General features: G+C 62.7%; 2 protein-coding genes across 2 annotated transcripts in view; both read left to right on the forward strand.

The window, feature by feature from the left end:
• The window catches only part of LOC109265532 (splicing factor, arginine/serine-rich 19-like), a 59,004-nt gene extending 41,700 nt beyond the window's left edge, over positions 1-17,304 (forward strand). Inside the window, exon 3 of the mRNA XM_053894863.1 lies at positions 16,900-17,304. Within this exon, the coding sequence (XP_053750838.1) occupies positions 16,900-17,304 (405 nt within the window). The remainder of the gene's footprint in view (positions 1-16,899) is intronic.
• Positions 17,261-24,925, forward strand: ELFN2 (extracellular leucine rich repeat and fibronectin type III domain containing 2). The gene is given in 3 exon segments (XM_053894810.1): positions 17,261-19,428; positions 19,430-19,878; positions 22,031-24,925. Coding segments are annotated over 2 exon segments (2,496 nt in total). The 5' UTR covers positions 17,261-17,367; the 3' UTR covers positions 19,865-19,878; positions 22,031-24,925.
• The last annotated feature ends 1,288 nt before the right edge of the window (positions 24,926-26,213 follow it).

Raw genomic sequence — 26,213 nt, forward strand, 5'->3', positions numbered from 1 at the left:
GGGTCTGGAGCGGACGGCCAGGCCAGGCCTCATGGCCGCCTTCATCTTCAGGAGGACTTACGGCTTCAGCCTGGGAGTCGTGGAAGCTTCTGGAAGTGTCAGAAGAGAGGGTCTCTCAGTGGGGCCACGACAGACGGCATTTCGAGAGGCTCTCTGGCCGCTGAGCAGAGGGGAGGGGAGGATGCTGGCAGGCGGTTGTCGCCACCTAAATAAGAGCCATGGGGGGGGGTTCGGGGGTACGGGTTGTGTGGCCTGGACGGGTGTCTGGATGGATTGGAGGTGAGGGATGGACCAGACGGAGGGTGGAGTCAGGCGCGATTCAGATGATGGGACTGAGCACAGAGAAGTTTGGTTCACGGGCCGCCAGCCACCCCCAGCCAGCAGGTCGGGGCGCGAAGCCTCAGGCCAGGGCTCGTAGGAGGCGGCCCTACGCGGAGGGTGGGAGCGGGAGGCAGGTCAGAACCCGCAAGGGAGGTGCGAGCGGCGGGGGCATCCTTCACGCTTTATTCTCGGGCTCCGCTCAGCTCCAGGCGTGATGGAGACAGATCAGGGCGTCCGCCAGGGAACGGCGGGGAGGGGGTCCGGTCTGCGTGGCCCCCAGCTCCATTAGCCGGAGCTCAGCATGTAGAGGAGCCAGTCAGGGAAGGTTGGAGGCAAGTGGTGGCCGAGCATCCCCGCTCCAGGTGGCGAGTGTCATGGTGAGGCGCTCAGGACTCGGAGCGCGAGAGAGACATGTCTGCAGCCGGCATCAGCGTTTCCCGGAGAGATGGCCTTGGCCGCGCTGGCCTCAGTTTTCCCATCTGGAAAGTGGAGGTGGTTCTCAGACGGCTGGCGCCACGCGGGGCTTGGCGCGAGGCCTGGGGGGCGTGGCCCCTCCGACCCGGGACACATCATGGTCTGCTGAGCCAGCTTGGCTCAGGGACAGACCTTATCCCTGAGAAGATGGGTGGTGCCTGGCCCCGAGGCCCCCTGGCTGCAGAGTGCGAGCCCGGGCCCGGGTGGGAGGGAAGGACCCGGAAAACCGCGGAGAGGACAGGCTTCTGTTTGGTGGAGAACAGAGGGTTATGTGAGCCCAAGAGAGCCACGAAAGTGCGGGGAGGCGACAGAGGAGTCTGCGGAGGGGTGGGGTGGGCCCCACTTTGATGAGCCTGGGCGGTGCTCAGAGACTGACCTCTGCCTGGTTTTACCAGGTGAGCGTGCGAGAGAGCCAGAGAGGGTGAGGGCCTGGCTCAAGGTCGCACAGCAGCTGGCACTGGGAGCAGACCGGCTGGCTTGGGGGCCTGGACACCGCCCCCCGCGCTGTGAAGGAGGGACGTGATCATTTATCAGGGGAGTTTAATAATGAATAAAGCCGAAGTGTCTTTAATGCAGGCAGCAGGCCCAAAGTAATAAGGGGCCCTGTATTAATTTGGAAGTTAATGAATATGCAGGTGTGTCTGAATGATTAATGGGGCTCCCAAGGCTTTGGAGAGGGGTGCGTGAATATTGCACACGTCTGGGAAGTTGGATAAACCGGGGAGCGGGTGGGCATTCATGCACCAGGGAGGACTCTCGTAGCCATGAAGGCTGAATTTACAGCCACGCGGGGGCAGGTATACAGTATCATGGCTAAGTGTGTGCGTTTTTTTTTTTACTGCGTGATCTTGAACAAGTCACTTAACCTCTCTGAGCCTCGGTTTCCTCATCTGCAGAAGGGGCATGAAAAGGGTACCTGGTTCCTAGGTCCTTAGCCCAGGGGCAGACACTGTGCCACAAACATCTGATAAAAAGCGTCGTAGCCTTTTTAGAAAGGAGGGCAGAGGCGGCTGAGAAAGGCCAAGGAAAGTGTAACAGTAACAGTTAAATTCCCTGGAACGCGGACAGCACCTTACAGTTTGTAAGGGGAGGGGGGGGCATCTCTCGTTGGTCAACCCCGCTTTGCTCCTGGCAGCAGCCGCCTGGGGCACAGGAGCTGGGTCTTGGGGAAGCTGAGGGTTCAGAGGGGGCTGGTCACTGCCCAAGTCACCAGCCGGCAGGTGCAGTCGAGCCTCGGCCCGGGTCTACAGCCCTTGACCGTGAATCTCAGAGCAGGTGGAGGTGGAGCCATGAGTGAGCAGAAGGGTCCCACGGTTGCCCTGACCGGGAAGGCCTGCGGAGTACTCGTCGGGCCAGGGGTTGGGGTCCCGCATCACCCCTCGGAGGCCTCGTTTCTCTACCTGGCATGGGAGGGTGTGTCTGTCCCCTGGTGCTGTTTTGAGGCTTTGACGAGAAAATGGGACATTGGCCCCTCGCCTGTCTGTGCCTGGCCTTTGAGGAGCCCCAGGCTCTGCAAACGTCATCTCTTGTTGCTGGGGACAGCTGTACTGGGAGTGTGCCGGCACTGGCCCTGTCTCGTATCGGGGGTGGGGCGGGGGTGCTGTGGCTGCTGGGCCACTTTGTAGCTTTGGGTCACTGGGCACGCTCCTCAGTCTCTCTCAGCCTCCGTTTCCTCATCTTCTGAGTGGGCGCGACGACATGGCTGTGGGGTATTAAGTGTGCAAGGCCGGCACACGGTTGGTGCCGGGCGCAGTGAGCTCCCCTCTGCCTTCCCACCTGCCCCAGGCCCGTGTCACGGCCCTGTGCACAGGTACCCTTCTTATGCTCCCCTGGCACCTTATTCAGCCTTTGAGCCTGCGAACGTTTTTTTTTTTTTTTCTAATGTTTATTTTTGAGAGCAAGAAAGAACCCGTGAGAGTGGGGGCAGGCAGAGAGAGGGGGGGGCACCGAGGATCCAAAGCAGGCTCTGTGCCGACAGCGGCGAGCCCGATGCGGGGCTCGAACTCACACACTGGGAGGTCATGGCCTGAAAAGTCGGATGCTTCCCCGGCTGAACCACCCAGGCACCCCAGAGCCTGTGAACTTTTGTGGAGGGTCCCCTGGGCACCCTGCCGGACCCTGGGTTTACAGGGTGAGTGAGACCCCCCCCCCCCCCGTCCTTGACAAGGTCACGGTCTAGGCAGAAGGCAGGCGTGAAGCTAGTTTCCCCCGTGATGCAAGCTGGGATGGGGCATAGGAACCAGAGGATGGGGGCAGGGTCCGGGCCATCTCTCGGGCTTCTCCCGAGGCCTCCCACCCGAGGCTGTCTCTTGGCTGTGGGTCCTGGGCTCCCAGCAGGAGGAACCCGCAGGAAGGCTGGCGGAGTGAATGGCAGAGTGAGTGAATGGCTGGTTGCTGTCTAGGCCCCTGCCCCGCCGCTCCCGGGCTCTAGGCCAGGGAACAGAGGCACAGCCAAACGGTCCCACGTGCGCTCAGGGGGAGGCTGTCTTGTGTCTTTTCCTTCCCGGGTCTCCGGTCTGGGCCCTGAAAGGCACACCCCCCTGCCAGCCTGGCTGGGCCGGAGGACTGTAGATTGTTGGGTAAAGAACCCGAGGCATCATGGTTATGGTATAGCCTGGGTTGACAGACGAGGAAACTGAGGCTCAACGGGGAGGAGGGGGGAGGGCTGTGGGGCAGGGTTGGGGTTAGAGCCCCCGCTGGGCCCCTCCCCGTGTGGCCCTGCAGTGCCTGGCCTGGCTGTGTATTTATAGTTCCTGCCGATCTATATTAACACCAAAAGAGGCCTTTGCCAGCCTCTGGATCTGAGGATGGCTTTGAACCCCCCGGGGGCTGTGGAATCAGAGCTCACCCCCATGGGAAGGGGGAGAACGTGGCTTCTCATCTTGCCCTTCACAGCCCTGGGGCTCGTGCTGGGCCTTTTGCCTGGAGAATCTTTGCCAGCCCGGGCCTGCGCTCCGGCCACCCCCTTTGGCGGGTTCGAGATCTTTGTCTGGGCGTTGTTATGCCTCGCTTCCCTCCAGCTCTGCAGGGACACCCGGTACGCGGCCTGGGCTCGAGTGCATGGGCCCTGTGGCCTCGGGCAGGCCGCCCCCCTCCTCTTGAACCTCAGTCTCCTCATCTGTGGAATTGGGCGTAATTCTCACCCGGCTTTGCGGGTCAGGCACTGAGCATTCCATGCTTGTGAGCTGGGAGTCCGTGTTTACGCTCCTCGCGTCTCTTCCGGTCCTCGCCACAAGCGGTCCTCAGAGCCCGTAGGGACTGGAGCGTCATCTCCCCCGGACACACGAGGTCGTCGAGGCCCTAGGGGTGGGATGACTTTGCCAGGGCCGCGCTGCCTGTTGGGGCAGAATGCAGACTCCTCTAAGTCTGGATGCTCAGCTTCCCAGACCCCATCTCCTTGTCAGGGCCCGCGGGGTCCTTGGGGCAGGCCGGACCCCTTACCCTACCGGCTTGGTTCCCACCCCCGTTGCCACGGGGACCGTTCCACTAACTCTATGCTTCTCTTACAGAGCAGAGACGACTGGCCGCCCTGAGCGCAATTCAATTCAACAGACATTTACTGAGTGCCTACTATGTGCCAGGCCTTAGGCTAGGCACTGGGGTGGGGGAGCAGAGAGGAAGATGGGGTCCCGTCCTCAGGTAGCTCTGGGCTGGGGGGGCTTGGAGAAGACCGGCCAGGGCTGAAGAATGGCGTGCGGGGCTGGAAGCAGCAAAGATACCTGGGTTCCAGTGCCTCCCTGGAGAGCTGCTGTCCCTCGCCTGTGCCTCAGTTTCCCTATCTATAAACTGGGGGGGGGGAGGCGAGGTGGGGTGAGATGATCTCTAGGATCCTTCCAGGATTCCATGGGGGACGGAATCAGGGGGTGGCGGCCAGAGCAGGGAGACTACTACTCTCCCCGCACAGAGGCAACCCGAAGGCTTTCCGGAGGAAGAGGCGTGAGGTCTGGGCCACAGGAGGTGGGGAAGGGTGGGAATGGCACCCCAGGCTCAGGAACAGCACGAGCCAAGGCCCAGAGGACACGTAGTTGGGCAGCCCATGCAACCGCATAGGTTACGAAGGGAGGACGTGGGGGGGGTCTCAGCTGGGGGGGGAGGGGAGGGGCCCAAGGGCTACACATCGGGGTGTGAGCTCTATTCTGTGGGCTGTGGAGGGTGGAGTCAGGGACAGACGGTCCTGCTTTGTCCTGCCCCCCACCCCCTTCTCTTCTCCTTCCCCCTGGGGTATGCTTCAGGGTCACGTTTCCGTAGAACCTTATGGCCACGGCTGCGTCTGCACCGTGCGGGGCACTTTGCAGCGTCAGGCCCCGTTGCACCCCTATAACGTGGGCGCTAGTGGACCCCGTTCACGCACCAGGACACGGAGGCTGAGAGAGGGAAGCTCCGCCCCCCAGGGTCATACCCTGAACCCCTGTGCTTCTCTCACCGGCTCTCACTGAAGAGGGTCTCTTTTCCGTATGATGCCCGCCATCGTAGGAGCCCCCCTAAGCTCTGAGGAGTGCCTGCCATGGGCAGCACGTTCGGGGCTTGGAGGTGAGGGTGGGAAGACGCCCAGATGTCGTTAGGAGGGGCTTCCTCCAAGACCCGAGTGTCTGCCCCCCCTCTTGAGAAGGGGGGTGAGCCGGGCTTCCCTTCCCACTTTACAGATGAGCAGGCTGAGGCCCCGGGCGTCACGTGGCTAGTCCAAGGTCAGACTCACGGAGGTGACAGTCTGAGCCGGGAGCTCTTGTCTTGTTGCCTCCGGCTGAGGCCGGAGGGAGAGTCAGTTTCCCCGAGATGCATGCGGAAGGCTGCCCCCTACAGCCCTCTCCAGGAAGCGCACTGGAGTCGCAGCCCCGGGTGCGGATCCTGGTTTTGTCCTGCACGAATGGTCAGGATCTTGAGCAAGTCGTTAATTACTCTGAGCCTGGGTTTCCTTGTCCGTAAAGGGAGAGAGCAGGCCTCCTTCATTCGGGCATTAATAGGTATTTAGTGAGCACCCAGTGGGTGCCTGGCGCTGGGCTTTAATGGAGAATCTGGCCCTTCCTCAGAGAACTCAGTCCGGGGAGCGAAAGCAGCAGTTGTGTTTCTGGTGGTGATGGAAGAAACCTGGGGGCTGTGGGAATCCCGCAGGAGGGACCCCCAACCAGACTGGTTTGCTGGGCTGAAGAGGCAGGAGGGCAGGAGAGGGGAGCTGGACCCAGCTCTGCAGGTCCCCGGGGCGGTGGGGGGGGGGGGGCTGGCTTTAGAGGCCTGCTATTGCAGTCTTCCCAGATCGGTAGGGAGCCAGCGAAGGCTTTTGAGGAGGGGAGTGCCACGCTCCGATTTATGCTTCAGGAGGCCCACCCTCCGCCGGGTGGAGGAAGGGTTGAAGGAGGCCCGTAAGATTGGAGACAGAGAGACCAGTGAGGATGCTGATCGAGATTTTGGGCGAGGAAGGAGGCCGCAGCGCAGAGCAGTGGGAGGATGTACACAATAGCTTTCCAGGTGTGGAGGGGCCGGGCAGCTGCGGGCTTCTGGCTGGCTCGGGGCAGAAGAAGCAGAGGCCAGGAGCGGGTGTGGCAGTGGAGGGGTCCAGGAGGCAGCGGGGGTGGGGGGTGGGTGGTTGGGCAAGGTCAGCAACCTAGCAGGTAGCAGGAGCCTTGGGAGGGACCGGGATGCCGGGTGGGGGCGGGGAGCAGGTTTGGGGGGTGCAGGGGGCCAGGACCCGGACCTCAGGGGAGGCCCCTGCAGAAGAGCCTGTTGGGGAGGGGGGCGGTGAGGGGAAGTGAGGTGTAGGGACTTGGGGCTGCCCTGCCCGGCAGGGGGGGATCGCAGAAGTCACATGCCGCAGGCTCTTTGCCACTGCCAGGCCATGGGAGGGTGGGTTCCCTCCACTCTTTCACCGGAAAGCAGAATCTAGGCTGTCCCCTTGCCCTCCGGAGGAGGAAGGTGTTTGGGAAGGAGGAAAAGGGAAAAGCATTTGCATGCATAACAAGGCTGAAGTGAGGGAGAGGGAAAGAGAGAGCAGGGGGATGAAAAGAAATTACCATACGCCAGGATCTTGTTATTCAACCCAATTTTCAAAGGACCACAGCTGTCGCACTGAGATAATCCGTTAATTATAACAGCCATTGTGCTTGGCAATGGGAGAGAAAACGAGGCTGGGGAAGAGGCTGAGGGCGGGAGGGTGGGTGGGTGCAGGCCTTTGGGGGGCCCGGACCTGTGAGGGGGACAGGGCAGGGACAGAGGGGGTGTGTTGCCCTCTGGGCTGAAAGGAAGACACTGTTGGGGCGGGGCGGGGGGCAGGCCTCACCCGTTCCTGGTGACGAGGACCCGCTGTGTGCCGGGCACCGTGCCTCGCCCCGTGAGCCGGGCCGCCGGAACCAGACTAGCGGCAGCTGACTTTATTGAGCACTTACTACGTGCCGGCCTCTGCTCTGTAGCTGTCCGCTCACCACCCTTCGGAGGCCTTGCCCTTCTAGTCCCGTTTTTGCAGAAAAGGACACTGAGACTCAGAGGAAAGAAGTCGCTTGCCAGGGGCACGCTGTTGGGTTCAGTGGCAGAGTCAGGATTGGAGCTGAATGTGGCTCATTCTTCCAGAACGTTAGAGGGTACAGGTCTCTGTGGCTCCTCGCCCTGAGTTTTAGGACCAAGGAATTATAGAGAGGTATTGGACTCTTGAGCCCCAGACCACACAATCTTGGGGACCCCCAAGATGACAGGCCCATGTTCCTGGGCCACGGGTTTCTGTGCAGCCGGCGGTCGTGGGGTCCCCCCCCCCGCATTTCCGGGGCTTTTTCCAGCATGGACAGAGCCTCCTTGTTCTCCGATGCCACAGCTGCAGGCCCCTGGGGGCTCCCCCACCTGCTCCAGAGAAGCTAGTCTCAGGGCAGGAGAGGGACCCCTTGCCACCGCCTGCGTCGGGGTCACGGTGGCCTGCACCCTGGGTGTGCTGGGGGGGCCTGTGACAGGCAGTGGGAGGCAGGCAGGAGTTGCAGGTGGGCAGAGTGAGGGGAACCCGAAGTCTGGGAGAGGCGTGGGTGCAAGGGGCCATTCCAGAAACTCCAGAGCCCTTTGCTGCAGGCCCTACGACGGGGTGACGTGACAGCTGTCCCTGGGGGTGTGGCTTCGGGCAGCTGAGGCCTCAAGTCCTCCTGGTGTCCGCGGCAGCCTTGGCCGGTGGTGTTTTATAGGGGTAGGAATTGTGTTTGGGGCTAGTAAACGTCAAGCCTTCAGGAGGAGCCCCAAACCTGACCCAGCAACCCAGGCACCGCCATTGGAGAGCCGGGGCTCCCATGGGGTGACAAGCGGATCTGGGAGACCGTCTGGGTGCCCCTCCGGTTTGGGTGCCCACCCCCAGTGGGCCTGCTGGTGGGTCAGGGCCGCTTAGTAGAATTGGTGACCCACAGAGACCAGGACTCAGACCTTTAGGACCAAGGAGTTGTAGGTATGTAGAGAATTCTGGAGCCCCAGACTCATTATCAGAGACACACCACGATGACAGACTCATGCTGTGAGAGTGTCCCAGAGCTTGAGGACGCAGAGCCACAGAACAGGGAGGACAGGGGTCAGAGGGAGGCAGGGACTGTGGCACTCTGGGATCCCCTCACCCCAAGGCTGGGATTCTAACTGTTCCCATGCTGCTGGTCTCACAACCTCCAGGGCTCAGGGGTCAGCGGACAGTAGCCCTGTCCTTGCAGGGGAGGCGGCCAGGCTGTCCAGGTTTTTCTGGGTCCACCGACTCCAGAGATGGGGGTTTTAAAAATAAAGCCACCCGAGTTTTTCCCCTATGGGAAACTAATTTTAAAAAAATGGGTCTTTAAAGCACCGTCCAGATGAAGCAAGATCCCACAGCATCTCCTGACCCGGAGCCTGGTGCCGTGGAGGGTCCAAGCCACTGTGTAACAGTTTGTGAGACCTCGGTTTCCTCCTCTGTAAAGTGGGAATGATAATGACACTGGCTGCTAAGGTTGTGCCAAGGATTCAGTGAGTTACCGTGAGGAAGTGCACAGGCCCAGCCCACATAGGAGCCAGGACTCTGTTTTCACCTTGCCCCAGGCCACCCGTCCCTCCCCCCGCCAGGCTGCCTCCCAGGGGGCCCGCACTCTACGCCACCAGAGCCTCCACGTGTCCCCCCGCGGGCTCCCGATGTGCCGCCCCGCCTTGGGACAGCCCTGAGGATGTTGGAAGGCAGGAAAATGTTCACCCCTTGGGGCCCTGGAGGAGGAGCAGGCGGAGGAGGCAGAGCTGGGAGGGCAGGCCTAGCCAGTGCCTGGTACATAGTAGGTGCTCCATAAATGTTTATTGAATGAATGAATGGAGGCCATGCAGGCAGAGGCAGCCGCGCGTGCGCAGGCACTGGTGAAAAGCGGGGGTCCAGTGGAGACTGGTGAGTAGTGCCCGGGGTTGCAGCTGAGCGGGGCTGGGGTGTGCTGGAGCCAAGGCCAAGAGGCCAGCAGGGACCCAGGTGGGGGGTCAGGGGGTCAGATGCGGGAGGCGGGGACCAGGTGGAGAGGTCAGGCGGGGACGCAGGGACCGAGTGAGGGAGTCAGGCTGGGGATGGGTCAGGTGGGGGGGGGCGGGGGTCAGGTGGGGGGGTCAGGGCCAGGTGGGGGGTCAGGGGGTCAGGTGCGGGAGGTGGGGACCAGGTGGAGAGGTCAGGCGGGGACGCAGGGACCGAGTAAGGGAGTCAGGTTGGGGGATGGGGTCAGGTGGGGGGGCGGGGGTCAAAGGGGGATGGCAGGGGTCAGCTGGGGAAGGCAGTCCTCTGAAAAGCCTGGAGGATTCTGGGAAAGCCAGAGGTAACCCCTGGGGTGGGACGAGGAGGTGAACTTTTAATACAGGTCGCCCTTGGCTTTTGGGCAGGAGGGTCACACGCTCCCCCAAGTGCCCGGCGGTGGGTGGGGTGGGTGCTGGGCGGCTTGGGGCTGGGGAGCGGGTGGCGGGGAGTGTGGGCCGCGTGAGCTGGCCGTCTGTGAAGAGCCGTCCACAGAATCGATGTTGGGGCCTGTCAGGTCAGCTGCTGGGTAGTTTTTCAAGACCAAAGCGTTTTGATAAAAACCTTTCCGTCTCCCCGCTCACCTTCCTCCACCGAGGCCGGGACACTAGCAGGTGCTAATGAGGATGCAACACCCCCGGGGGGAGCAGTTGGGTTCGTGGGGGAGAGGGCGTGGTGGGCAGTTGACAGAGGGCCCTGGGGGTGGGCCCCAGGCACACAGCTGTCCTCCCCCTGCACAGACAAGGAAACTGAGGCCCAGAGGGGTAAGGCGCTGACCGCCCAAGGTCACACAGCGAGTTGTGACGGCCTAGAACACCGCAGATGAGCCCGAGACCCTTCCCTGGCCAAGGTCACCGGGCTGGGAGATGAGTGCTTACACACTGGGGCCGTGCGGTCCCAATTAACAACCCCCCGCCTGCCCCCGCCGCCCCGATAACCGTCAGCCTTTGCTGCTGTCGGTGTCGTGGTGTTGTTAGTCGGCCCTTCCGGGCAAGCTGGCGGGTTTCCGTGAAGGCGTGGGTCTGCGACCGTGCCGGGCACCTAGTAGGTGCCCAGTAAATTCGTGCCACCGTGTCAGGAGCGTGGGCGAGCGTGCAGCTGGTTAGACAGCATGCCCTGCCTGCCCCGGGGGAGGGGGAGCGCCTCCCCCGCCGTTTTGCCGTGACACAGATATGAACGCAGCCATGGTCTGCTGGCCCGGCACGGGATGGCACAGAGCCGGGAGCGGGGTGCCGAGGTACCGAGGGGCAGGAGCCAGTTCCCCCGGGAGGTGGGGCAGCTGCGCGGAGGGCTGAGCCTAACAAGACATGATTGAATGGGGGTGGACCGAGCGCAGCACTCAGGGCGAAGCCCAAACGGATACTGCCCAGAGCTCCCTGGGGACGTTCGGGGCACTGGGGTTCCCTGGCAGGATGTGTGAAGGGGCCCGGTGGGGGGGGGGGTTGGTTGACATCTAGGACAAGGTGAGGACACGCGGCTGTGCACACTCGTACTGCTCTAACGGAAGGGTGGTTCCAGACCAAGGGAGGCAGAGGGCCCTGGTGCCCGTCACCGCGCAGACCACGTTTGGCATGATGCTGGGCTCCAGGGGACACATTCTAGGGAGGGACCCTGACAGCAGGCATGACCTGGGGCAGCTGCCCCAAGAGTGGGGGGCTTGAAACCACGGCGCAGGAAGGGCAGTGGAGGATGTGGGGCTGTTTAGCCTGGATGAGCAGGTTGCAGGGGCAGGGAGACAGCAGATTAGCAGATATTGGAAGGGCCTTTAAGGGGGGGGGGGGCTGTCGGCCTTGTCCTCCGTGGCTCCAGACGGCACTCGGCCCCATGAACAGAGGCACAAGGAGTCAGGTTGGTTTCGTAATACAGGAAGAAGTTTATAACCACCGGAGCTGTGCAAGAAGGGTAGAAGCAGCTTCATACGGGTGCTGAGATCCCCGTCACCAAGGGTATGCAAGTTGGGGCAAGTTACCTCTGCGGGAATTCTGGAACGTCTTGTAGTGCTGAGAGCCCAGGCAGGCCGGGTTCCCAGCTATGGGGTCTTGGGCAGATCACTGCACCTCCCTGAGCCTCAGTTTCCTCGTCGTTAAGTGAGAAGCGTGAGGGGAGTCCACGAGGCTAAAAGGAAGGCTCAGAATGTGTCCTGCGCCCATGGGCACCCCAGCAGGGGTGATATTTAATATCCGAATTCAGTGGAGTCAGGGAGTCTAGGGTCTCCCCCTGTCCTCTGCTGCCATTCCTAGCCCTGGGCTTTTATTCTGCACATCATGTTCTCAGCACCTGCTACAGGTCTGACCTTGTTCCAGGCATGGAGGTTAATTACAGTCGTGAATTAAACAAAGTCTGTTTTGATTTCACGATGGGGGTGGGGTGGGGGGGGGCAGCGCAGGTGGTAATAAAGAACTAAATGACACGTTTGTATTGTTAGGTGCTCTGAAGGGACCAGAGGCAGGATCGAGCGAACAGTGAGTTAATCTCCGATTTGGTGTCAGGGAAGGTGGGGTTGCGGGGAGCAGTTGAGTAGAGAGTGGGGTAATGGCCTGGGCAGACACTGGGGTGGAGCATTCCAAGCAGGGAGGGTGGCATGTGCAAAGGACCTGAGGTAGGAGCCTGACGGGGAGGGTTTGCGGAGCATGGCCGGCGTGGACCACGCGCTTCCTAACGATGGAGACATGGAAGTCTCTCTGGGCTTGCGGGCCCTTTCCTGACAGGGAGGGAGGTGCCTACACAAGGGGTGGGAAGCCCACCAGGCAGCCGTGCATGGTCCAGTCCCGGCCGTGAGCCCAGCTCCGGAGCGGAAGCTGGGGAGGGAGTTTTCTCATCTGTAAAATGAAGTTAATAGCACCTGCCGTGCAGGATTGATGGAAGATTCAAGGACTATGAAACGTCAGCCAAAGGGATAGTTACGACTCTCTTAACGGTGCGAGGAGACTGAAGCCCAGAGAGGTTAAGTAATGTGCCCTAGGTCACACAGCTCAGCACTCAACCCAGGGACCCCTTTGCCTTCAGCATCGTGCTTCTTACTCTCTGCACTGCAGCTGGGGCTCATGGCACCCGAAACCCACCGACCGAACGGCAGTTCAGTCGTGAAGGTATAATCGTCCCATTTTACAGATGAGATACCGAGGCCCAGAGCGGCCTGCCGGAGGAACCCCGGTGAGGCGGAGGGCAGTGACAGGATTCAGTGTCCCGCCCCCGGAGGTGGCAGGCTTGGTCTCAGAGGGCAGAGTGGGTAGCAGCCCGTCTCTGGGATGCCCGGCCTGGTGCTGTCTTCCGGCAGAGAGAGGTGAGGCGACCGCTTGCCCCGTGAGTTCCGGCTGGGTCCCAGGAGTCCTCGGTCCTCCTCATCCTGGGTCATGGCATTGACACGGACAGTGCCAGTGGCACTTCGGGGAGCCTTGGCCAGCCTGGCCCAGGGAAGAGCCATGCCAGGTCTCAGCAGCAGCAACAGGTGACATTTCCCCAGCTAAGCCTTACGTCCCTGCTCCGGGAGCTGGAACGTGGACGGCACCTCCCCTACCTGTTCCCCAGATTGCACCACCGTCCCCGCCACCGGCCTCCCCACGGGAGCCTCCTGCCCTGTACGGTGGATTTGTCCCCACGTCCTGGCGTTTCGTGGGAGCCCTGGGAGATAGACAGGGGACACTCACCTTGCATGCAGGTGGAGGAAGGAGGTTCAGGGTTGGCCAGCCCTGCTGACCCGGCTCCCCCATCCCTCAGCCGGGGGAACACTCCCGGCGGACCTCGTCCCGGCCACCCGCTCACCCGGGCCAGGCGAGTGCCGGACAATGTGCTGTGCGTCCCCAGCAGGCTCTGCCCGGTGTCCCGGGTGAGCTGAGCCGGGAGCCCATGCGGGGCGGTGAGCTCCCGGATCAAGATCTGCCCTGGGTCCTCCGCCGCTCGGCACATGAAGACCCATCCCCGGGCCTGGCGTCCCTTTCCCCTCTGGGAAGGGCTGGGGTTGGGCAGAGCAAGGGCTCTTCCTTCTTCCAGCTCCGAGGCTCTAGGATCCTGAGTCCGTGGAGGCGCCCCGAGCCTCGTGGCACCCGGAGGGACGGGGCCCAGCAGCCAGCTGGGTCAACCAGTGGCTTCTGGGCAGGGGCGGGGTGGGGGGAGGAATTTGCTGAGAGCGACTCCCCTTCTGCGGCCGTGTGGCTCTGAACTGGCCCCTCAGATGCATGGGGTCTTGCCGCCTCTTCTCTCCCCTTCTAAGCGTGTCACCGTGACAGGGGACGTCTGCGGCCACAGCTAGACTGGGGGCCCGCCCCCAGGTCCCGCTATAGTGCCCTGCTCCCCAACTTTGCCGCGTTTCTTCTCCGTGCTGGTGGGACAGAGGGGCCCTTGAGGCGGTGCCGTGGGACACTCTGGGCCTGCCCCTGCTCGGGCCAGAAGTGGCTAGTTCCTGCCACACCTGCGTGCCCTGGGGCAGACCTAGTGCTGGGTGGGGGTGGGGGGCTGGGTGTATGGGGAGGGTCCCTTCAGGCTGGGTCAGCCCGGAGCGCCGCGCGCCTTCAGCCCAAACAGGCTGTTTCCCCGAGGGCCAGGCCTTCCCAGGTTTAACACCCCTGGTGCGGGCCGTGCAGGCCTCTGCTTCCAACAGCTACTTCCGGCCGCTTGCCCCTCCCTCTGCACTGGTCACTGGCTGCATTTCAGCGCCTGGGGTGTGGGCAGCAGGTTCGGTGCCCCTCATCGTCTCCCTGAGCTTCTCTGCCGATTGGTTCCTGTCTCAGATGCTCTCTTTCCATCCATCTCCGTCCTCGGCCTCTCAGTATTGTGCTTCCCCGTTCTTCTTAGCCCTGGCCTCCTGTCCGCAGCTCCCTCACTCCTTCCTCTCCCTCCACCACCCCCCAGGAGTGCGGGGGAGGGCCCTGGTCCTCCTGCTAATGCGCGTACGGGGGGACCTCCGTGACCACTGGGACCCCCCCCACTCCAGGTGCGAGCCGGCAGCCTCCCCCACACCTTGAGTGGGTGTGCAGCTGGGCGGGGGGCCAAGTGCCGTCAGCACCTCCTTCCCCTTGCTGTCCCCCTTCCCTGGCTGCGACAGGCCTCGAGCGGTGGTGGGCAGGCGGCCCAGGGACGGACACCGAGTGGCTGACGCACACGGGGCAGTGTGATGGGGCGTCTCCTCCCCTTTGGTCTGAGTCATGGGAAGGGTGGGAGGGTGAGGGGAGCTGGGCCCTCGCCCAGGCCATCCTGGGGACGGGAAAGAGCAGGAGAGAGGGCCATGGGCAAGGTCACCTTGAGGGCTTGGCTGCACAGAGCTCAGAGGGGCTGGGGTGGGGGCTTCTGTCTACCCTGGACTGTTTGGGATGGGAAGAGGGGAGATGATAAGACTAACCCCTGTCCCCAAGCCTGGGTGCCTTCTCCTGGTCCCCTTCCCCTCCCTCTCGACCTCTTCACATCCCCTCAGCATGGCCTTGGATCTCCAGAGGCTCGGCTCTGCCCTGACGCCCTGGGCTTGGCTGGAGGGTGCTGGCGTGTGCAACTCAGATATGGGGACAGGTTATGGGGAAGGGGTGGGGGGGGGTGCTCTGTGTGGCTAAAGTTGCACCTGTGCTCACATACATATACATGTGGAACGCACACGTGTGCTTGAACAGGTTGACACGTAAGCAGGTGCATCCCTAAGACACGCCTCCACGCACCCCTTCCCGCCCCCTGCGCACACGAGCGTGCTCACCTTCACCTACGGGGACTCCCGTGGCTGGCACGGGCACGCGTGCGCACACACGGCTGCCTGCACACCCGTCTCCTCGTACACGCCTACCCGCACGCCCCTGCACTGGCGTTCTGAGCCCGCGCGCACCTGCCTGCATGCAAATGCGGTCCCCAGACATCCCCAGGCGGAGGTGGTGCAGACAGAGGGTTCTCTGACAGGGCGGATGGACGCCTCAGCCTCCTCCAGCACAACCTTGTTGCCCGTGCGACGGAACCGGGAGGGAGGGGGGAAACTGAGGCCCTACGGAGCCAGGAGCCATGTTAGACGGGAGCTTAGGCCTCCTGACTCCAGCCCCGAGACTGCGCGGCACAGCCGAGGTCAGAAGTGCTCTGTGCCGCCTGGGCACCCCTTTCTGCCTGACCTCCTTGTCCCCCTCCCCCGCTCTCCCGGCTGTCCAGCCCAAACTGGCCCTGCAGGGGACCGGGAGGTCCTGACCGTCACAGGCTCGGTCGCCATGTCCGCCTTTAATCCAAGAGGTCATTGAACACCCCGTTCACCTGCCAGCTCCTCAACAAATACTGTCTGTCTGGACTTGTTTGGGGACTGTTTCCCTCCCTGCTTCCCCTTCCCTCTGTTCCAGCCCTCTGGGGCTCAGAGCTGTAAATTGGTTTTGCTTTAACAGCCAAGGTTTGTTTCTATATATATATATATATATATATATATATAAACACACACACACACACACACACACACACATACACATCCGGAGCCACATCTGGCTGAGCGGCCGGCCTTGCCTGGCTTTGCTGGGTGACTGAGGCCAGTCTCCCCTGGTCTGGGGCTCAGTTTCCCCACCTGTAAAGTGAGGATCTGCGGGCCGGGAACCCTGTGCCACTTGGGGCATGGGCAGCTTGGCTCACCTTACTTGTTCCGCATCGGATGGCCGGGCCTGGTCCTCGCTTTACAAGGTGGCACCAGCTTCAGAGATGGTCGCCTCCATCTGGCTAATAGGGCTGGGTAGAGGGGGCTCCAGGCCTCCTGTGTCTTCCTGCCTAGGGACCCTCCCTCCTGTGCTGCCCCTGTCTGGGCCCCTGACTCCAGCCGCAGAGGGGACCCAGGGCTTCAGCCACACCCTTCCAGATGTCTTCTGGTTCATCATCCGCCCCAGGCCTTCTCACGCCAGGATCAGGGAACCTCTAATGGAAGGCACTTTGGGGGAAGTGATATTGGGGGTGTGTCTGGCTGCCCGGGCTCTTGCCCTCTCTCCCTCTGCTCTGCTCCTGCCTGTAGGATGAATTCTCCCCATGCCCTCCCCCTGCAGGAGACCCTGGCCTCTGCGTCCCCCTGCTTGGGGGGGGGGGGCGCCCAAAGCCATGCCACTCTGCTCCCCCTCCCCCATGGAAGCTGAGACAAGGGAATTATTTTTGGAACAGGAGCGGTTACACAACAAATGAATTATTTATCTTTGGGCATGGAGGGGAGGAGGCATTTTGCCGGGCTTCTTAATTCCTTATCTGGATTGGAAGGTGCCCGCTTGGGTATATGGTCATGTGTATACGCGCTCATTTGTCAAACATGAGACTGTGGGCATGCTGTGGTGTTCTGGCTCAGGTGTGGGCATATGGGTCTTTGTGCGGGCAGGTGGACGAGTGTGGACAGGAGTGCTGGTGTGTGTGTGTGTGTGTGTGTGTGTGTGCACCCAACCTGTTACCGTCCAGTCTCCCTTCTCTGTCCGCCGTCCGCAGATTCTGTCCCCCTCTCCCTACTCCTGGTTTCTTCTGTCTCCTTCCTTCCAGACCTCTGGGTCCCCCCTCCCTCTCGTTGCCCACCCCCACCCCCGTTCTTCTATGTAACAGGGACCCTAGAGTGCTGCAAGCACCCGGGAGGCCCAGCAGGACGGGGTGGAGAAGGGACAGGGGCCTGTGCTGGAGCTTAGTGGGGCTGTTCTGAGCTTTCACTGATCTGTCCCCCTCGTCTCGGTGCTGCCTTTCAGGAGCCAGGTGACAGATGGGTCCTTTCCTTCCTGCCCCGTCTCTCGAGCTCCCTCCTCAGAGGCTCACTCTCCAGCCTCCCATGGGAATCGTGGGAATCGTCTGAAGTTCTGAGCCCGGAACCCGAGGAGGAGGAGGAGGAGGAAGAGGAAGAGGAGGAGGAGGAGGGAGAGGAAGTCGAGTCCCGAGAACCTGTGCACCTTCCCGGAAACAGGCGGAGGGGCGCGTCCCGGCCCGGTCACGGCGCCCGGCGCCTGCTGGTAGTGCCCCCGGTGGACCCCCCCCTCCCCGCGGTTGGCACGGGCCGCGTCTGCTTCGCCCGGGGCCCCCCCGTGCTGGGGGTCGCCCCCAAGATGGTGGCGACCCCGGGGAGGACTGTGCCGCCAGCCCCAGCCTCCCGCTGCTAGGTCCCCCGCGCCCCGGCCCCTCCCCCCCGAGCCCGGCCTTCCAGGGGGGCCGCGGCCGGCGCCATGCTGCGCCTGGGGCTGTGCGCCGCCGCGCTGCTGTGCGTGTGCCGGCCGGGCGCCGTGCGCGCCGACTGCTGGCTCATCGAGGGCGACAAGGGGTACGTGTGGCTGGCCATCTGCAGCCAGAACCAGCCGCCCTACGAGACCATCCCGCAGCACATCAACAGCACCGTGCACGACCTGCGGCTCAACGAGAACAAGCTCAAGGCCGTGCTCTACTCGTCGCTGAACCGCTTCGGGAACCTCACCGACCTCAACCTCACCAAGAACGAGATCTCCTACATCGAGGACGGCGCCTTCCTGGGCCAGTCGAGCCTGCAGGTGCTGCAGCTCGGCTACAACAAGCTCAGCAACCTGACCGAGGGCATGCTGCGCGGCATGGGCCGCCTGCAGTTCCTGTTCGTGCAGCACAACCTCATCGAGGTGGTGACGCCCGCCGCCTTCTCCGAGTGCCCGAGCCTCATCAGCATCGACCTGTCCTCCAACCGCCTCAGCCGCCTGGACGGCGCCACCTTCGCCAGCCTGGCCAGCCTCATGGTGTGCGAGCTGGCCGGCAACCCCTTCAACTGCGAGTGCGACCTCTTCGGCTTCCTCGCCTGGCTGGTGGTCTTCAACAACGTCACCAAGAACTACGACCGCCTGCAGTGCGAGTCGCCGCGCGAGTTCGCCGGCTACCCGCTGCTGGTGCCCCGGCCCTACCACAGCCTCAACGCCATCACCGTGCTCCAGGCCAAGTGCCGCAACGGCTCGCTGCCCGCCCGGCCCGCGAGCCACCCCACGCCCTACTCCACCGACGCCCAGCGGGAGCCGGACGAGAACTCGGGCTTCAACCCCGACGAGATCCTGTCGGTGGAGCCGCCGGCCTCGTCCACCACGGACGCGTCTGCGGGGCCGGCCATCAAGCTGCACCACGTGGCCTTCACCTCGGCCACGCTGGTGGTCACCATCCCGCACCCCTACAGCAAGATGTACGTCCTGGTCCAGTACAACAACAGCTACTTCTCAGACGTCATGACGCTCAAGAACAAGAAGGAGATCGTGACGCTGGACAAGCTGCGGGCGCACACCGAGTACACGTTCTGCGTGACCTCGCTGCGCAACAGCCGCCGCTTCAACCACACCTGCCTGACCTTCGCCACGCGGGACCCCGTCCCCGGCGACCTGGCGCCCAGCACCTCCACCACCACCCACTACATCATGACCATCCTGGGCTGCCTCTTCGGCATGGTCATCGTGCTGGGCGCCGTCTACTACTGCCTGCGCAAACGGCGCATGCAGGAGGAGAAGCAGAAGTCCGTCAAGGTCAAGAAGACCATCCTGGAGATGCGCTACGGGGCCGACGTGGATGCCGGCTCCGTGGTCCACGCCGCCCAGAAGCTGGGCGAGCCCCCCGTGCTGCCCGTGCCCTGCATGCCTTCCATCCCCTCCGTGATCGGGGAGAAGCTTCCCGCCCCCAAGGGGCTGGAGGCCGGGCTGGACACGCCCAAGGTGGCCACCAAGGGCAACTACATCGAGGTGCGCACCGGCGCGGGCGGGGACGGCCTGGCGCGGCCCGAGGATGACCTCCCGGACCTGGAGAACGGCCAGGGCTCGGCCGCCGAGATCTCCACCATCGCCAAGGAGGTGGACAAGGTCAACCAGATCATTAACAACTGCATCGACGCCCTCAAGCTGGACGCGGCCTCGTTCCTCGGGGGAGGCGGCGGCGGCGGCGGGGACCCCGAGCTGGCCTTCGAGTGCCAGTCCCTCCCTGCGGCCGCCGCCGCCGCCGCCGCCGCCTCCTCGGCCGCCGCCCCCGGGGCGCTGGAGCGGCCCAGCTTCCTCTCGCCCCCCTACAAGGAGAGCGTGCACCACCCGCTACAGCGCCAGCTGAGCGCCGATGCCGCCGTGGCGCGCAAGACCTGCAGCGTCTCGTCCAGCGGCTCCATCAAGAGCGCCAAGGTCTTCAGCCTGGACGTGCCCGACCACCCGGCCGCCGCGGGGCTGGCCAAGGGCGACTCCAAGTACATCGAGAAGGGCAGCCCCCTCAACAGCCCGCTGGACCGGCTCCCGCTGGTGCCCGCGGGCGGCGGCGGGGGGCGGCGGCGGGGGCGGCGGCGGCGGCGGGGGCGGCGGGGTCCATCACCTGGAGGTGAAGCCCGCCTACCACTGCAGCGAGCACCGGCACAGCTTCCCGGCCCTGTACTACGAGGAGGGCGCCGACAGCCTGAGCCAGCGCGTGTCCTTCCTCAAGCCGCTGACCCGCTCCAAGCGGGACTCCGCCTACTCCCAGCTCTCCCCCAGACACTACTACTCAGGTTACTCCTCCAGCCCTGAGTACTCCTCCGAGAGCACGCACAAGATCTGGGAGCGCTTCCGGCCCTACAAGAAGCACCACCGGGAGGAGGTGTACGTGGCCGCCGGCCACGCCCTGCGCAAGAAGGTCCAGTTCGCCAAGGACGAGGACCTGCACGACATCCTCGATTACTGGAAAGGGGTCTCGGCCCAGCAGAAGCTGTGACCCTCTCCTTCCCGGTGAGGCCGGAGGGGGAGGGCCCCGGGGGGCACGAGGGGAAGGGCCCCGGGCGGCCGGGCAGGGGGGAGACCGGGGCTGGGGGGGGGGGCGCGGGGGAGGGGGGGGCCGGGGCCGAGGAGCGGACGCACACGCACACCCGCACGCACGCACCCACGCACACACCTGACCACCACCTGACTGTGAACAACCCCCACCCGACAATAACGGACAGGAAAACAAAGACACGTTCTCCTTAAAAGTTTACACACTGATACCGAAACCAGTCATCTTTACTGTGCTGCCCAGGGACTCTGCTGGGGTGTGCGGGGCTGGGAGGGGGCGCAGGCCAGGAAGCCAGAAGGGGGTGTGGGGGGGTCTGGGGGCTCTGGGACTCCGGACGGGTCTGGGGGCAGGAAGAGGGTCTCCCCATCTGGGGACAGGTCGCTTGGAGATCTGGCGCCAGGCAGATTCGTGGCACCATTGCCTTTCCTTGTGGTGGGGGAAACCGAGGCCCAGAGAAAAGGAAGGGATAGCCCCAGGGCCACGTGTCAGGTTAGGCAGTTTCCCAACTTTCAAGCCCAGTGCTGTCCCCCCCCACCCCCCACCACCCTTCGCCAGCCCGCCACCCCCTTCCAGAGCTGCGGTTTCCTGGGGCGGAGGGACTTGAGAATCAGGCTGGTGCTTTTCCTTTCTAGAAAGCCCCATGGCCGTGCCCCCTGGGTGTGGAGCCGTGATTCATCGTGCTGGGGGTCCTTTGCCCCCCCCCCCCCCCACGCCATGCCAGCACCCAGGAGAGGCGGGAGGTCTCGCTTACGAGAAAGGAGCAGAGGCACGGGGCCATTTCACCAGCCCCCTTCAAGTGTCTTCCAAGTGGCCTGGGAGCTGCTTATGGGGGTCTGAGGAGAAAGCAGGGGGGCCAGCCGCCGCCACCTCTCAGGTGCAGGGCCCCTTGCTCCAGCCCCCCAGCCTCTCTGGGCCTCCAGGACCCCTACTCATCCCAGAAGGGTGGCCCTGAACTGTGATGCCTGGGAGCAGGGGGGGAGGCAGAGTGTAATGGGGGCCTTCCTGCCTGTGCCCCCACATCCTGGCCTCCCACCTGCCCGACTCCTCTTACGGGATCTCAGGGCAGCAGCTGGGCCTGCCCAGAGGAAGGAGGGCTTTCCTGGGCTTACCCACCCGCTCTTGGCTGTGCCCATGCATCCCTGCCCCACCCCTCCCAACCCCCTGGCTGGAGGGGGTTCCCATGTTTCCATGGAAATGGCGGCTCCCCACCCCCCCCCTTGCTGACCCCCACCCAACATCGAACAAAGCACAAACAGTAAGCACTCCCCCCCTCACCCCCGGGGGCGGGGGGAGCAGGCAGGTTGGTGGGGCCCCTCCCTCTCCCTGCCAGCTTCTGTCGCCATGGCAACCGAGGACCTGGCAGTTGGGACTGTTGGGCTCCTGGGGGTTCTCTCTCAGTGGGGGCGGCAGAGGGTGGTAAGGGAAGGCAGGGCCAGGGGGGCTGCGGCCTTTTCTCAACAACTAGGGGCTTCCAGGGTTGAGTCTGGGCGGGGGCAGATCTGGGGTCCTGAGACTAGGGGGGCTTAAACACACTGTCCGGGTGCTTGAGGGGCCCTTCACCTTTGATTAGGATGTGGGCCACTGGGGTGGGGACAACTATAGCTCTGCCCACCTGCCAATGTGCTCCTTGGCTCCCCGCCCGCCTCAAGATGAAGAGGGGCCCACTCAGCTCTCCCCACACCCCTGCTGGGGCCCCCCCTCCCCGGCCTCTGGCCTGTCACCCAGTTGGGTTTCTTGAGATTTGCAGAGTGTGGCTGTGGGGTGAGGGTGGGCACTGGGATGGGACCAAGACCTGTACTGTTGGGGGTGGGGGTTCGGATCAGGAAAGTTAGTGCTATCTCCTGTGGTGGGGTGGGGGGAGCTCTAGCGATCTTCCTGCCGGGGGTAGAGTCTGGGGGAGGACTGTGGGGAGGACTAGGGCTCACCTGAGCACCTCTCTTACACCCACGTGGGGGACAGACCAAGCCCAGGGCTCACTTCGGGGGTGACGTTTGCAAAGAGAGGACCGTTCTTCTGGGGAGTGGAGGGGAGGGGCCGGCATGGATGTGCGGAGCAGACCTCCCTCAAGCCCCCAAACCTGCCCCCCACCCCCACCCCTCCTCGCACCAGATTGGCAAAACTGAGAAGAGCGAGCCGGCGGAGCCAGTGGTGTGAGAAAGCAGATTCCCGTTACATTTGCATGACGATTTTACTGTATTTTTCTGAGCAAACATCTGTCGTGTATGTGCCAGTTCGTCCGGACTCCCAGGCCCCCCTCCCTGCCGCCCCCCTCTTGCCCCCACTCCCTCTGTTGTGATCTGACAAGCAGCTCTTGAAGCCTGGGGTGGGGCCACTTCTGCAAAAGACCCAAAGCAGGTGCCACCAAAACGCAGCCCCTGTCCCACACCCGTCTCCTGTCTTTCTGCGCGTGGGGCCCCACAGGTGCCGCCTCGCCCCTTGGGTCCCCAGTTTCATGCCCTCGCCCCTGCCCCGCCTCCCTGCCGGGGAAGGGTAGCCCCAGGGAAGGGAGCGTGGGAGGACCTCTGTGTCCCACTTGCTGACATTTTTGGGGGGGGTGAAAGGGTTGGGGGCCCCCGGAGAGGGAGGGGCTGGGTGATTTGGCCACCAGGTTGGGGGAGGGGGTCAGTCACACGGCTGAATGCAGGGGCCTAAGAGCTCGGGGGGGCTTCATGGGTGGCTTCAGAGGAGGCTTGGGGCCCTGAGGGAGGGACCCAGGGGAGCAGCTGGGGCCCAGGGTTGGCCTGGCCTCCCTGGAGAGGGAGCGTCCCACGGTGGGGGGGGGGGGGCGGGGCGGGGCGGTGGTTCCCAGCAGGACCCCCACCCTCGCCATTCCCCCATCGTTCCTGGTTGAAGAGACCTGTAAAAACCTCAGACCATCTCACTTCAGGGACCTTAAGGATAGGTCCGCATCTTAACAGCAAGGGTCTTGCCCCTCCCTCCAGGAGGTAAACCAGCCTTCACGGTCTAGACGATACCCATCTGGAGGCAGAATAGGACTGGACTCAGGCCTCTGGCCTCCCAGCCAGGCTTAGGGCTTCAGCTGCTTTCCCTTGATCTGGGAAAGGGGCCAGTGCACTGTAGCCCCCCCTGGAGGCTCTCCTGCATCTGTGTCCTGTGTCCGGTTCAGGATAATTCTTCCCCAGCGGGGAGCAAAATAGCCACGGAAGACAAATGATCATTTATGTCAAAGAGTCCGGCCCGCTGATGCCCTGTGTTTGTAATGGCCATGAGCACAGTGCACCTGGGCCACAGCCCAGGGCCAGCGGCTAGCAGGGCGGGCAGCCAGGAGAGAAGGGAACGGGGCGGGCTACTGGGGAGACTGGCGGAGATGTGGGTGCTTAGCCCTGGACCTCCTGGGGGAGGCCCCCTTGCCTTGGGTCGTGCCTGGGCTTGCTGTCCCTGTCAGAGAATCTCCAGAGGAAATTCCTGGGTGCCTGTCCCCGGGGAGTGGTGTCAGTGGGTCTGTTTTCACCTGCAGGGCTGGCACCTTCTAGAGGCGAAAAGTGGAGGTCTGGTGGGGCAAAGAAACCCTTAGTCTGGCGTGACCCCTCCTCAGGGGGCCCGGGGCCTGCCCCTGCCTGCTGGAGGCCCCTCACCTCCACACCCCTCCTAGGGGCCAGCGCTGGAGGACTGTGGAGGCTGCCCGTGTGCAGGCCTGGGGGAGGTGATGGGGCTATCTGCAGGGTGGTGGGAGTGGAAAGACCCACTTCCGAAGAAGAGGAGGCCTGCGTTAGCCCCAGAGAGGCAGGGGAGAGCCTGGGCCTGGCCGCAGGTCTCTAAGGTTCCCAACTGGGAGTAAGTCACCCGTCCTCACTCCTGGAAATTTTCACAGAGTGGAAACAGAAGCTCAGGAAAGGGAAAGGAGGAAATCTTCTAGGGTCTCGAAACCAATTAGGGACAGGCTGAGTCCAAGAAGGGGCCCAGGCATGGGGGGACGAGTCACAGGTCCCATCTTGTAAGGGGCTTACACGCAGAGAAGGGACAGCCACAAAACGTTCCCCGGGCAAGGGATACTGTGAAGAGAATGAAAACAGGGTGATGGAATGGAGAGGGGGGTCCGGGGCACCCCCGAGAGGCAAGCTCAGAGGACTAGTCCACCGGCTGTGAAGACGAGGCCAGAGGGAGAGGGGGAGGAGGGGCTGGATGTCCCCAAGCACCTCCTCGGGGGCCTCCACTATGGGTCCCACCCCCTCCGAGGGAGGCTACCCTTCAGCATCCCGCCCCGTTCCTGGCCAAGCGGGAGGGGGGGCTGGGAGGGGGTCTTTCTGGGTGGAAGCAGTGGGGGGTGTGACCCCCGAGGGGCAGGGCTGACTGACGCTGGCCCAGTATGAAGGGTGGGGCTTGTCTGACCCCCAGTGCTCCTCCCCTCCCGCCCCCAGATTTCCTCTCCCCAGCGCCCCCACCCCCCAGGAGCTGCCGTGCTCCTTGTCTATTCTGACCCTGTGTCCTTCCCCCTTGAAGACAGAACCAGTATTTACAATTTTTGCCTCTCATGCCTGCCCCAAAGGCCTCACTAAAGGTCCCTCACTGCTGCTGAGCAGTAGGGAGGGGAAGAGGGGGTCAAAGAGGGTGGGTGGGAAGCCTTGGGCCTCCCTTTCCTTTCCTTGCCCCTCGCCAAACAAGCACAGGGCTGGATGGGGGCAGGGGGATCCCTCCTCGCCGCCTGCCTCCCTCCTTCCCTCCCTCCCTCCGCAAGGAGCCGCCAGCCCCGTGGGCCCTGCGGCTTGGCACCTGGTTTGGGTACGGCAGGGGCTACCCTGGGCTACGAACCTGTGAACCCTAGCTGTGTGTGGACCTTTCCTTCCTCGGGGGGGGGCCCGAAACCTCTCCTTTTCTTCTTTTAGGGGGGTACCTTCATTTACTTTCTCTTCCCTCTACCTGCCTCTCCCCCCTCCCCGATCTCCTGTTTTAAACTGAATGGCACGAAATTGTTTTCCTCAACTCGGAGATTCCTGTATGGAGAGAATCAATTTCTATATTTGCAATAAATTTCTTATTTAAAACAATGGGGCCAAGGTCTGTGTTGAATGTCGCCCCCCGCCCCCGCGCCCCCACTGCCCACTCCCCGCCCCCACCCCCCGCCAGGTTGGGAGTCCCAGAACGCCCACTTTCTGGTGCCCCCGTGCCCCACTCTGGCTCTCACCAGAGCCTCACACACGGGGGTGAGGAAATGGGGCCCACTGGATGGGCAGTCACCACCCATGGCCAAGGACAAAAGTGTGTCTGCCGGAGGGCAGGGGCCAGCAAGAGACTAGAGGGTCACTGTCCCCCCCCCACACCCTGCAAGCCTGGCGGGCTGGGGGCCTTGATGGCTTCTCTTCCTGAAAACCGGGGGGGGGGGCCCTCTGCCAGCTGCTGTCGTTCCCCTGGCTGGTGGCCCGGCCTCCATCGTCGGCTGCATTCAGTCAGACCTGAGAGATGGACAGGGCGTGGGCATTACTAAGTCTTGGCTGATGCCCGGGGATTATGGCCCTTAGCCAGTGGCCCAGGACCTCGATTTCCCATAGGCCTGCTTCTAATTCCTCTGTGCCCTCAGGGTGGGGAGCTCTGCCAGCTCAGGCCTGCAGCTGGGGTGGCCCCAGGGTCCCCTGCCCAGCTCAGGCTCAGGGCCACCCTTCTAGTGTCTCTATCATCATGGGCCTTTCCTCTTGGAGGGTTCCTATTATTCCCAAGGATATGAAGCCATGACCGAAGGTGGGCTTGAGCCTGGGGGTCCCAGGACAGTCCAGGTCCTTCCATTTCTGCTATCCCGGGCTCCCCAGACCCCCGAGGGCCTTCCCTGGAGAATAAAGAGGGTAATCTGCCGTTGCTGGGAATTTGGAAGGTGTTCTCAAGGACAGCCCCTTACCTTTTCGCTTCAGCCCAGAAGTTGTGCTATTTATAAATCTAGTAGATTTTGACATTCACATTTAAGGGGATTTGGGTTAATTTAGGTCCTGTTGACAAAGGCAATTAACCAAATGTCCTGAACGACCCCCAGATTTTATCCCGAAGTTCAGTATATCTGATTTCCTTTTTAAATACTTCATTTATTTGAAGAACAAACAAAACCTTACATCCTGACAAATTTCTGGTTGCTCCTGGGGTGACTTTGGCTTCTTGTCATGTACCGATCTTCTTATCACATGAGTGGTGTTTCAAGGAAAATCACAATTCTGAGTTAATTCCTTGTACACAATCAATTTGAATTTCAAGGACACCGGTGCCTTGAAGAGCAAATATCACAAATAGCTGCAACACTAAATATGCCCAGATATCTTTTTTTTTTAATATTTTATTTATTCTTGAGAGA

This window comes from Panthera pardus, unplaced genomic scaffold (genome assembly GCF_024362965.1).
Source record: "Panthera pardus isolate Hobbes unplaced genomic scaffold, ASM2436296v1 HiC_scaffold_6, whole genome shotgun sequence".
In the NCBI taxonomy this organism is placed as follows: domain Eukaryota; kingdom Metazoa; phylum Chordata; class Mammalia; order Carnivora; family Felidae; genus Panthera; species Panthera pardus.